The sequence below is a fragment of the Amblyomma mixtum genome, chromosome 6, assembly GCF_055824585.1.
Source record: "Amblyomma mixtum isolate Tamu chromosome 6, ASM5582458v1, whole genome shotgun sequence".
Classification (NCBI taxonomy): Eukaryota; Metazoa; Arthropoda; class Arachnida; order Ixodida; family Ixodidae; genus Amblyomma; species Amblyomma mixtum.
The window spans coordinates 76,053,032-76,066,286 of record NC_143017.1 but is presented as its reverse complement, the minus strand read 5'-3'; the positions used below and the strand labels follow the sequence as shown (position 1 = coordinate 76,066,286).

General features: G+C 44.1%; 1 protein-coding gene across 1 annotated transcript; it reads right to left on the bottom strand.

The window, feature by feature from the left end:
* Nucleotides 1-1,101: 1,101 nt before the first annotated feature.
* Nucleotides 1,102-13,017, bottom strand: Nacalpha (nascent polypeptide associated complex protein alpha subunit). The gene is made up of 7 exons (XM_089548213.1): nucleotides 12,937-13,017; nucleotides 12,371-12,458; nucleotides 11,820-11,899; nucleotides 10,357-10,581; nucleotides 6,067-6,204; nucleotides 2,849-2,971; nucleotides 1,102-1,310 (listed from the first exon to the last, which is right to left on the bottom strand). The coding sequence occupies exons 2-7, from the start codon at nucleotides 12,441-12,443 to the stop codon at nucleotides 1,296-1,298; spliced, it is 654 nt and encodes a 217-aa protein (XP_089404339.1). The 5' UTR covers nucleotides 12,444-12,458; nucleotides 12,937-13,017; the 3' UTR covers nucleotides 1,102-1,295.
* Nucleotides 13,018-13,255: the final 238 nt, after the last annotated feature.

The following is a 13,255-nucleotide window of genomic DNA, read 5'->3' as shown; positions in this document are numbered from 1 at the left end:
CGGTTAAGCCTTAAGTTATAGGGTTTTGACGTGCTCACTTCTGAAATAAGAAAAATGTGTATTCGTTTCTGAAGTGGCAGCTTCAGTACCCCATAACTTATGTTCTATAATAGCCAGGATGATAATTTTACCTTTATTGCATTCCTTTGTGTCAAGAGAACCCAATGGCATACATTTCAGCAAGTTTCGTGCAATAAATTTTTTTTCATAGCTCTTCCCAAAATACATGCATAAAAATTACTTAAGTGCTCCAGGAATTGTTTTACATGAAATTAAATGATATATTTAGAATCGGCACACAAAAATACATATTCCCTGAAGATTTCTTAACTGACTCCATTAATAAAATTTTCTTTTCAAGACCAGACTCCCCCCTTAAATGCACTACGTGTATTAGAAGTTTCACCACCATGAGAAGTCTCTGCGAATTTTTTTTTTCCATTTTAAAAGTGCATTTATCAGTTTACGCTTTCAATGAAAAGCAGTACTTCCTTCAAATCGCTAAGTTCTTTGAGTCATTGCTAGAAGACAAGCGTTTTACATATCTTCCTCGAAGCACCAACCTAAGTCTGAACATTTGGCGCTTGCATTCTACAACACACAAACTGCAATTACAGACTTTTTAGCCTGGGACATTTGGCACTTGCATTCTACAACACACAAACTGCAATTACAGACTTTTTAGCCTGGGACATTTGGCGCTTGCATTCTACAACACACAAACTGTAATTACAGACTTTTTAGCCTGGGCCCATAGTTTTCAGTTCATCACTGCATCACTTTTGCTGGGAGCAACTGCTATTGCACTAAGTGATCGCAGTCTCCAGCATTGGGATAAATCACTAATGAACCAAAAAACTAGCTAAATACCTGCGGCATTTATAATGAAAACATGGTGCCATCGTCTACTTTGGACACTGCACCAATTTTTAAGAACCTTTAATACCACCCATTAAACACAGTTGAAAACTGCTTTGCAGTAGCCTTTCTAAAAATCATTCTGCATCAGTCACGGGCTGGCTGGCTGCCACCAGCCATATTTGAGGAGGTGGGAAAGCTGCCATAACAAAAAACCACAATAAACTTCAGAAGACCACGACATTGGTTTTACAATTTACTGCAACTTCTCACAACACTGTAAATGGGGACAAGGCTCTGCCAATCAATCGCACTTTTTCGGCAGAGATGAAGAAGACCAATCCTCTTGCTCTTTATCTTTATACATCTTTACATAAGGCATGTGAAAAAAAAAAATTTCCATGCACGGCTGCTCAGGCTGCTCAATTTCAACGCTGCTACATCGTCAGTTCCTGTAAAGAAAAAAGAATATGAACCAGACATCAAAACTAATTACCTTGCTATGCCACAGCCTGTGCACGAATGTAACCATTTATGTAAGCACTGTTATGACATTCAGACATGTACGTTGCCTCTAAGAGTTTACATCAAAAAGCATTAACAAATTGCTGAAGTTTACTACATCCTAAGATGACCTTGACCCCAAAGGCACAATACACAGGCCAAACTTTTAACGTAGGGCATGAGCAAATGCTGGTCCAGCACTTTACGATGTTTTAGCAGGGCCGTACAGCCAACACAGTAATGCTTCGCCATTGCTACCGTTTCAGTGCCTGCGTAGCCACGTTTACAGTACGGTTGTAGTTAGTGCATTTGCAGCACAAGAGTGCTAAATCTCTCGAATGACTATATTCACAATAAAATTAACTGGTCTTGCTGAAAATAAAGGCCCTCTGTCAGATTCATAACCTTTCCAAGGCAAACATGAAATACCAAGTGGCATTATTTTTGGATAAGAGAAAAAAACGTTACAGCTGAAGGCACTCCATTAAGGGGGAACACTGGTCTTAGACCAATTTTCCTTATTTTTAGTCCAATTTTGATGAAACTGTACCAGCTTGCTCAGTTTTTTATACTGATTTCAACTATGAAATTATCTTTCTCACAAATTAGTCGGCTCCCAAGATAATTAATTTTAATTAGTCATTCATTACTACCTCGGTCCAAAAAAAAACTGCTCAATAAAAAATCATTTTCAATCCATGTCTACACAGTATGGTGAGTACAGAGTGCAATAATCAAAACCATTTTTATATTTTACCCTCTTTAGTAATTTTACAGCATTTGGAATATCAATATTCAAGGTGTGATTGTCATGCATCAATAAACTTTGCGAAATTATAAACTTTTGAAGTACGATTGAACAAACCTGCTTTGATTATTGCACACACTGTGCCTTCAGCTTCTCTTAGCAAGTAATAAGGCATCTCTGTCTGTCCTAGATGTTGAGATATCGACATACTAAGACAGGCAGATGTCCAAAGTTTTCATGGGATTAAATTGTCTGCTGTTGCATAAATTCAGCCCACACGATGATCTGAATTTAATATTATGGTCAAAATGTTGATTTCCTGAGGGAAAAAACTGGTACAGTTGAATAATAGCTGTAGATTCCACAAATGTCATTTTTTGAAAACTGATTTTTTGGTCATTTTTTGGTCTCAAAGACCAGTGTGCCCCCTTAAAACGAAGTATTAGACAAATGCATGTGGATGTGTAGCTTGAAAGGAGTTATTTTTTTCCTGCAGAACACTTGCACAAAAACTATGCATTTCAATGCAGATTATTTGATTACAATGAGATTCAACTGCTAAACTTTGCAATGGCTTCCATAAAAATGTAACGGTGATACTTTTTCAAGAAATCACTCCAATCCAGAATGCACTATCACAGAATATCCTGTCCTGTCACATGTCATCTTGTAGTCTTACTGCTCTCATTCCGTGCAAAAAAAGTAAAAAAAGCTTGATATCAAACGTAACCCACTCACCATGATTGCATTGACAATGTCATTGTTGTTATTCTTGAGTGCCCTGACTGCTTTCACTCGCGAGACATTGGCTTGTGACATGACCAGTTCTATGTCCTTGCTCTCCACGCCTGCCTCATCCACCTGGAAAAGAAAAAAAAATTACAGCCATTCAACACTCACAGTCGCTCTCTGATGCAAAAAAAAAATGCATATTATGTGTCAGCAATGATATATACTAATTGCAACAACCATTGTTACATCTACCACTTGCTCTAACGCTTACCGTATTTACCCAATTCCAACGCGCCCCCGATTCCAACGCGCACCCAATTTACGGCACCAAAAAAAAAAAAAATTTCAAGCCCCGATTCTAACGCGCGCCCGATATTGGTAATGAAAAAAAAAAAAAACTACAAGCCCCGCTTCTAACGTGCATGTGACTTCCACGAATGAAAATAATTTGCAACCGTTTTTATATTTTAAGGGGAGATGCGGGTGAAAAAACCGCGATTTTTTTCGATAAAGTCGATTTTGTATTTTCTTGCGTTTTGTATTCCCCCAAGCCTCTTCTTTTATGTGTAAAAAAATCGAAGCCGATAATCAATGGGAAGTTAGTAAAAAATACTATTAAAGCACTCGCGGTGGCTCGAAAGTGCGAATTTGACCGAATTTCGGGAACGCGGCATTTCGCTCTACGGCGTCGCCCGCTCTTGAATATTCGCGGGGAAGTAGGCCTACCCATCGTCTACGAGAAGCCACTTCGGCAGCGGCGCATTCTTGATCAAAATACGAAAAAAAAGATCGTTTCCCGCCCGAGTCGAGCGTCGCGACTGGCCCTTCAAATCACGTGGTACGATCGGAGCCGTTCCATTGGCTACGAGCATTCCACCGCACGGTCGGGCGCAGACGCTCTTTCTTCGTTCTGCCGCCACCGAGACGTGAACCAACGCTTCTGCCCGGGTTTTTCTCCTATCTCCGCTATGGATGTGACTGAGAAACGAGATTTTCGCTCACGCAATTTCCTGACAAAGCATCAGTATAAAGGAAGACGCCCCAAGCGCAAGCGGAGAGCTCCGGTTACGGGAGGTTCGTCTGCTGCTAGGCGTAACTGCGGCAACGGCGATGCTTCTTGCGGAGCATCCATGACTTCGTCAGTGCGTCTGAGCGAAAGATAAAGATCTTCGACTGTAAAAACGGGCGCGGGAGCGCTGTTATCTGTGAGATCGGCATGATGCACGACCTCGTCAGCGGCGCGGCGTGCCCCGCCTGCGGACGATGTAATCTCTGTCAGAGAGTGGGCCGCAAAACAGAAAGGAGTCTCATCGTTTTTGGAACTTCACCGCCGAAATGACGCGTTTCCGACAACCGTTGTTTCATCAACATATTCTTCGATCCGCGTATCTTGATCGTGCAACGGCAGTGATGAGGCGTCCGCCCGCGGCAGTGCACGGGATACCGTCGTCGTAAACGCGGTCCGTGGTCGCTGAGCACGCGACCAATGACAAGCGCCACACCGGTTGAAAACGGCTCCTGCGACGCAGAAAACGACGAGCAAACGTGCTCCCATGTTTCCAGCAGTTAGTGAGCTCCCACATCGTATAATGGCGATGACGATGGGCAGCTATGGGGCAGTTTCGGTTTGCATCCGAATCCAACGCGCATGCGATTTTGAGACGTATTTTCCCCGAAAAAAGGTGCGCGTTGGAATTGGGTAAATACGGTAATTTAAGAGCAAAAGTGACAATACAGTTAAACCTCGATGTAACGAATTTTTGTGTAATGAAATCCTCAATGTGACGAAGTATTATGGTTTCACAACTTCACGTTCACAGAACATCGAAGAAAAACACATGAGCATATTTTGCCACGCTTTCAGTGTAATGAAATTTCACTGTAGGCTAGAAACGAACTTAAGGAAAAATTGTATCACGAGTGTGAGTGGCCGAGCGGAGCGCGAGCCGAGGCGCACATTGGAGCGTCTACATAATATGGGTGCCGCCCAGCTTTTACGTATAGAGCACGTAGGCAGATGCAAATACGATGACGATCATAGCGGTGAGCACACCGCCGACCGTACTATCTGGGATAGTACGGGCGAGGCTGGCACGAGCATCTGCATAGCCTCGACAGCCTGCCAGGGCAGTCCGCAGCTCTATCTTGCCCAAAATCAGTGCCGAACAGGGCGGCGCTGCTGATTATCAAGAGCGGCAGGCCGCATTCATCACGTTTACAAGTTCCCAAAGCTTGGTAAAAGGACTCAAAATGTCAGAGCCGTTGCCACACCAATCAGCTGTGAAGCCCATTGCGTGCTCCCACCTGAAAACCTCTCTTCCCACTCAAACGTTGCATGTGTGTGCAAAAAGACAAACTCTCACTTATGGAGGAAAACATGAGGGGTAGGCCTGATTTCATATTCATTGGTTCTTGAGTGATTGGAGGACCCTCTCGCTCTTACCAACATGGAGAAAGAAAGGAGTAGTGGGGGTGCAGACGGCATGAGCCGCCGTGAGGCCACCCCCTATGGCCACGAGGCCGCAGCAGTGGCAAAAACAAAACGAGTCGTGTCGGCGGTGTGCTCTGGGCACTTACAAGAGGATGACGATGACAGCAAAACCGAAACTCAAGATGGATATGTAGTCCCCGTCACCCATGACGTGCTGCAGCGGCTCGTGAGCTCTCCATATAAGCAAGATGCAAGTAATGGCGTTGTTGACGGCGAAGGACACAACCAAAGGACCACTTTAATCACAAGTAACCGTTTTTCACACGAGTTATCTGCAGCGAGTTTTTTTGTGGATTCTTATATGCAAGGAGATTGAAGTTTGTATATTACGAAGTAAACTGCAGATTTTACCCCCCTTCGTTTAATCGAGGCTGAACTGTACTCAAGCAATACACTGTCACCACCAAAAACTCAAGCAAGCTACCATACTTATGCGCCTTCTTGGCACCCTAAACTATTACTGCGCTGCACAGCTAGCACATGATCAAAATCCTGGTTTCCTGCACAACTTCCTGCAGTGAGGTAAACAGGAATGAAATGCCACTGCGCCACCGTAATAACATTTCATTCAGCTATGGCAAGAACAGATTCTAGATGCCTCAATTTGTGAGTCAGCTCAATGCTGAGTCAGGAATATAAGGTGTGCAGCACACACTACAAAGCCAATAAAGTCCTAAGCAGTCAACGTGACCATGAAAAATAATGAGTACAATAATAGGATTTTGTGACAAACCTCCTCCTCTTCCTCGGACTCCTCCTCAATGGGTTGAGACACTGCAGCCTGTGCTGGTTCACCCATCGCTGCGCCTGCGTCTGGAGCCTTGAACTTCTCGGCAGCAGCCATCTGAGCCTGCTGACTGAGGTCCTCAATCTGCACAGGGAAAAGGCAAATAATGACGCGTACCCAGTTATTCAAATAACAGACAGAGTTGAGCAAAAGCCCGCCCCTCCATTAACATCAGCAAACCAGAGACCAGCAAACCGCAAACAGCACAGGAGACTGCTTCGAAAATGTCTGTTAAAGAGTGTGCAGCAGTGAAGCCAGATACAACAACAGGCCTAGTTACGGCCACTGCCATGAGAGGGTGCTGATGTACCCTGTAGTTCAAAAGGATGAACACAGGAGAGAACTAGATGCAGGACAGGACAGCACGGAAGTGAACTGGCGGGATGGAAGGTAGGCACGTGTCTCGGAGTTGAGTGTTGAGTCATTCCCGGAGTGCGACATATTTGAAGCTTCCTTATTCCTTTCACCGTGCTTCTCTGCTTTCTGTCCTCAGTTTTTTGTGAGTGAAAGGTCAATGCAGACTACTACAATACAGGGCACCTGGCTATCCCAAAAATGTGGATGAACCACTGCCTTCAATCAGTTGAGTTACACACTGCTTAACACTATATATACTGCAGATGGTCTGCAGGTGAATAACACAATATGTGGCTTTAAAATAAAGGGGCCTATAGCTATACAGAAGACGCAACTACAACCCATGTTTAGAAGAAAATGCCATACGTAAACCTACTGAATGTGAACTCTGTGGAGAACTGCTCTTCGTAGTTCCAGACGCACACTAAAATTGGGTAAATACGGACCTTTAGCACCAGTGGCAGTATTCACATGAAACTGGCCAATGGCAGGCAAATCCTAGACTGAAGCATTTAAATGCTCAGAGGCGTTTACAGACAAAAATGCCTATTCTGAGCCAACAAAACAGTTATGGACGGCACTGGGCACTGAAGACAGCTTTTGCGATTTCCTTATTTTTTCCCTGTACAAAACAATAACATCGCCATGGCAACACTGCTGCTAATCTCCAGGTCGCAGCAGTTTCACACATGGTTCGAGGACCTGTCAAGACCTTCACACGATTAGCCTGTCATGCCTCTGGGTGAGCCAGCGACTCTAAAACAACTTTGACAACGAAGTAGTGGCCAGTGCAAGTACAACCATCTTGTCGCTGAATACAAGGAAGCCTGTAACCAGCTTACAGGATTGAGCTCTAATCTCACACCAAACACAATGAAGTGCATGCAGAGCAGCAAAAGTGAAGTGGATCAAGCCATTAGGAGGCGAACCAAAGGTAGACTTTTACTATGACCTGAGTGCACATAGCAGAGCCTGCTCATTGTGTGCACTGCTGGCATTACTCTATACTCGACAACTTTCCTTTGCAAAGCAAAAGATACAGAGCGAAAACATGGTCTCTCTTCTTATACAGTATTCCGGAGTACAGTCACCTCCTGCAGTTACTAGCTTTTTTTTCTTCAAAAATAATGTATCTAACACTTATATTTCTTCTGCAACTGCAATTTTCAATGTTTGATTCCTGACAAAGATAGTTTCTCTGGATACACAAAATTTTTCTGGCAAGTGCAAAGCAGGACTTCCGAGAGGCTTGGCAATGGCAAAGAAAAAGGCACCTGGTCTCCGCCCCGAGCTGTCAAAAAACATTTTCCTAAAACGGCATGAGCATAAGATGGGTGATGCGAGACCACTGAGCACTGTTAGCGGAGTCCAAAGCAGGGGTTATAAGCAACAGTCACCAGACAGGATAAGGTGATGCAGTTTCAGCTTTAAAGGGGCTGCGAAACACTGCTTGGGGGGATACCGGCTATACTTCAGGTGGGTTCTTTATGTCACACAGATGCTGACTTAAAAAGAATTACAGGAATCGATGCACAGGAACGGGAGTTATTCAGTGAAGAAATTTCAAAATACAAGCAACCAAAACGCTGCCCTCAACTCGATTTTGGCGGGGCTTCCCACTCCTATTTCGCTCTCCCGATGACGGCACCTGGCGCAACCAATCAAAACAGCCTGCCAGAGCACATCGCGAAGTTTGCACTCCATGGTTGCCTGCTCTCTGTAACTTGTTCTGTAACTGTAACTTGAGACCGGCAGCATCGTTTCGATGCCAGAGCGCCCCTGGTGGTGTATTTTTTATTTTACTTGCTTTGCTGGGCTTTTATCTAAGACAAACAAGTTGTTTTTGTTGATCTAATATAAAACGCAGACAGGTGACGAAATGTGTCTCTATTCACACAATTTGCAGTATATTTACTGTTTGATCATCAAGCTCGCACCAGGTGATGTCATATCCGCTGCTAAAATCCCGCCACTGTGTGGCGACACCATCAGAGCCATGAATTTGTTTTCAGGAGGACATTAAAATATTAAAAAACGTAATATACGCGGTATTACCGACGATAATAACACCATTACAACTAACTGTATGCGACCAACAGGCAAAACAGCCAACTAAGATTGTGTTTCTGGGCCCCTTTAATGAGCGAGTGCTTTCTTATTTTGCATTTCTTTCCTGCGGGGGAGGGGGGAAAAAAAACACCGGCAACATGCCGATCAGCATTTGAAACTGCTCAGCTGGGTAGGTTGGCAGACCGACACTGGCTGGTTGAGCCGCCGTCACTGTAGGCTAGTGCGAAGGCAGGGCCATCCATTCATCCTCATGCCTGCAGTCGCACACACGGAAGATGTGCACGAGAAACTCTGCAGCAGGGAAGGTTTTGTGTAGAGCTACTTAAACAATCTCTTCCCAAGATACCCAGAGGCAGCCTCACTTCGGGAAGCCCGTTCGAATTATCCGGTGCGAGACCTACAGTGTCCAGATTAGGGAGCGTCTGAGCCAACAGTTGGAATTATCCAGATTTGCGAACTGATGGGGGTCAAGAGTTAATATGTTGTAATCTGTTAGCCCAAAACACTAACACACGAAATTGGGACATTGGATGGCTGTCTCCAAGTTTTATCCTTTCGCGGTGGCCACACAGTATCTCACTTTGCAGTCATTTTGTCTTCACGGAGCACTCGCTGTTCAGGTTGCCTTATCTGATAAGTCTTGTCATTTGGTCGGCTGAATGAGAGCTGTGCATGTGAACGGATGGCATTTGGTTTGGTTTGGTTTTTGGGGTTTAACGTCCCAAAGCGACTAAGGCTATGAGAGACGCCGTAGTGAAGGGCTCCGGAAATTTCGACCCCCTGGGGTTCTTTTACGTGCACTGACATCGCAGAGTACACGGACCTCTACAATTTCTCCTCCAAAGAAATTCAACCGCTGCGGCCGGGATCGAACCCGCGTCTTTCGGGTCAGCAGCCGAGCACCATAACCACTGAGCCACCGCGGCGGCAAACGGATGGCATTTCAACATCCCAGTTTATATATAACTGATCAGCACAAGTGACAATAAACCTCGCATCATCATTACTGGAAATAGCTCTTGTTCAAACAATTGGCTGTAACAAGCATTCACCTTTGACTGCAAAATGAAATCGAGACCGAAATCTGACAAACTTGGCACCATGCAGGCCAGTCCAGTCCAGTTGGCAGAGAGACAGTCATGGATACATCGCCCCTTAGCTTTTTTTTCATTGCAAAGAAAAGCTGTCACTGAGTAAGGCACTTCTCAGGTCAAGAGATATTTATGCTGTCAATGAATTAACCGAATTCTTGGAGTTCTCCCAAAGGCACGTCCAGGTATAGCAGGTATTGCTTGTTCTCTCACATAGCACATTCTTTTTACACTGTGACTGCTTTGCTTAACAAAAGTTATGAAAGAGCCTTCTCAATATATTAGCAGCCAAATAAAATGAAGTACTACAACCTCCAACCACGAAACTGAGAAATATATGTGCAATTATATTGGCGGTATTATGGCTGCCAATACTGCGCTTAATGAATTACACTCTTCTTTCAGTGTTAAAACGAGGTTTGCCCAAAAAGCTAGCCCCACTGCACAACATAAGATGTCAAATTATTTCAAATGAAAACAACGAAAAGAAATAATTCTTTAAAAAAAAATGGTTCCTGCATGGAAAAATGGAACAGTCATGGGACTGGTCTAATGACTTCACACTAAAATCAAACCTGAAGATGAAGTACCAAAACTTACACGGCTGGCTTTGACAAGTTTCTACGAAACTATCCCAAGCATGAAGACTCATTTTTTCACATTTTTGCATTAATAAGCAGTGCAATACACAAGCCAGCAGCACCACTACAAAGCGTACCTTGGCCTCGCCAAAGACGATGTAGGTGTCCGATGCAGGGCTCTTGTACACGTCTGGTTTGGTGATGACGAAGAGGATGTTCTTGGACTTCCGGATTGTCACCCGGCAGACGCCCTGCACCTGCTTCAGGCCAAGCTTGGACATCAGCTTGCGCGCCTTCTTCTCACTCCTGCTCTGCTTGGCCTTGCTAACCAGCTCCTCAGTGATGCCGGCAGCCTGTGCAATCTGCCAGAAAGAGCAACAGGCTACAAATGTAAGGCACAGCATCCAAAGAGAAGGAAGTATACATATAAAGAGTTCACATCCATTTCGATACAGAGACTCTAGGTAGCAGATACGGCCATGAATGCTCAAGCCAAAGGCACAGGTAACACAAAGCAACAGGCAAAATTTTTTAGGAATTATCAGCCATATGTCAATGCTGAAGCTTCAAATCCTTCACATAACTTGAGCATTAGCTAGCACAATGCTTAAAGAGACCACTAAAGATTAATTGAAGACAGTCTATACCGATACTCACTTGATTATGATTAGCCTGTCCTAATGACAAAGAGGCATTGCATTCGAGATATCACAAAGTGCAGCTCTTAAAGGCATCGGAGCCATGGGTTGTTTCTGCAAACAAACCCCAATTACATCAGTACTTTTGTTTTGGACGCCAATCTCAAAGCTGGACAACACCACCGCCCACTTTTAACAGTGATCTTGGAATCCCTAATAGACATAACTCTGACAACACGATTGACCTCTTCCAGCAGTAGTACAGATATAAGCTTTCCTCGTGAAGGTTGGACTAGCTCTTTTTTCCCAGAGACATCAAAAAGAATCGGAAGAGACACAAGTTTCATTATGCCATGAATTCAGTTTTGCACACCAAGGTTGAAAGCCCCGTTAAGCGTTTATGCCTATTTAACCTTTGCACGAGCAAATGGCCTTCATGCTGTTTCCTCCAAAGTGATGGAGTTCCTGTCTGGCTGGTGAACAGTCAAGAGAAAGTGTTCAATGCTTATATCTGCTTAAATCCCTCACCGCCAATGTGAATACAGAGTACAACACACAGTGACATTTCATACCACTAGCTTCAAACAAGCAATGCACATGGAAAAGCCTGCCTCGTTAATAACGATGATGACAAAGATTGGCACAAGGCAAACAAGCACCCAAATTATGCCGTTGCAACCCATCTACCTGACAACTTTGTGAGTCTAGCACACGAAAGAGTCTAAACAAAGTAAAAAGGATGCAAGATAACAAAATGAACAGACACCAATCCAAATGTTAACACAGGACTAGTCACCTAAATTGCACCCTATCAAAAAATGGCTTACTTAAGCTGCATAAGTTCGTCCCGAGGAACCACAAAGAAACACTGACAGCAAAGGAATGCCTGCCACAATTACTGCTACATGCACAATACTGCAGTGTGTTAACTTCTGGTCAAAACAGCAATCCGTTTCCCTCACCTGGCTTTGCCCGGTGGCCTTTCCAAGATCATCATCAAGTTCTGGCGCTGTGTCATCACTGCCGGAGTCTGTGTCGCTGGCTGAAATGCAAGTTGCTCATGAATGAAAGTGAAAAAAAAAAAGACTACAAGTACCTTCTAGTTAACACTGAACATAAATATTGCAGAAGCAACCACGTTACGACTAGCACGGTCATCAAAAGTACAGCTAGAGTTATGCAATGATTACATGAGCGACCTGGACGGTCTTTCAGTCCGGAGTACACAATGCGCTCAAAGTTCGCACAATCCAGGTGAAAGCAATACGGCTACAGCTTGACTCGTTTGAACGTAAGATTTAGTCAGACGCCGACGTATCCCTCATTCCTCTTCAACACATGCAAGTCCGTAGCTAGAGGCACCATTGGGATCGAATAAAATGGAATACCACAACGCTGAATGAGTCATAAACAGAATATCTTGGCAACCAGAGGCAAAAAACGGTCGCAGAACTCCTGGGAAAAGGGCTATGATCGTTCACTCTGACACACCCACTAGATCGAATGCACTCACCATCTTCTACGGTCACTTTGTCCTCAACTTTAGGCTCCCGCTTCGAAGAATCCTGGGTGCTGAGCTCAGGCATGGTTTTTCTTTAAAGCTGCGCGAAGAAATCCGGTACAGTTAAGAGTAAATATACGCTGCAAAAAACACTTAATATGTTTACACGTATGAAAATAAGTTCAGTACAATGCACCAACGACGTCACAGAAATTCTGGGCGGCATTCACGCCGGTAGCGTGGTAGTCAAAACGTCCGGGAACGGTAATTCGTAGCGCCAAAAAGATTCCTCTAAAAGTCTGTTAAAGCACTCATGTGAGGCAGTGCAGGATGAAATAGTTATACAGTGTATTAGCACGGGTCATGACAACGATATTCTTTGTTCTATGACACCAAAGTGAAAGGTGCTACCAGTGGCCGGCGATGCCTAGGATGTGCTATGCAAACACGGTGGCTAGTGAAAAGTCACTAAAAAACTATACCCTCCATGTAAGGGCAAAGCGACCAAAACAGTCGAAGGCTAATCAGGTCACGTATAACATTTCGCCTCATCAACGATGAAAACGGATAAAACTTACTTGCCTACGGCCGATACCGATTAAAGCAGCTCGCGCACAAAAATAACGCGCTGTCAGGGTTGCCAGATGGCTCCGACCTCAGATGGCCAAATTAACCTCCGTAGTAGCCCAAACGTAGCCAAAAGCGAAATTGTTGCGTAGCCAAAACGTAGCCAAAAATATTAGTTTTTGTGACGACATTTTTTAAGCTTATTGAATTAGTTTTCGACAGAAATATTTACATATTAGATTTCTCAGCACTTTTCAGTTCCAGTTTTGTTTTCCCACTTAGCATTTCGTTTTTTCACCGTTCTCGTCTTTTTCCATGACAATGCCTACC

Coding starts and splice junctions, on each gene's coding strand:
- Nacalpha (XM_089548213.1), bottom strand. CDS start 12,443: ATGCCTGAGCTCAGCACCCAGGATTCTTCGAAGCGGGAGCCTAAAGTT. Junction 11,900..12,370: donor CAAAGTGACCGTAGAAGATG/GTGAGTGCATTC, acceptor CTTGCATTTCAG/CCAGCGACACAGACTCCGGC. Junction 2,972..6,066: donor AGTCCGAGGAAGAGGAGGAG/GTTTGTCACAAA, acceptor TTTCTTTTCCAG/GTGGATGAGGCAGGCGTGGA.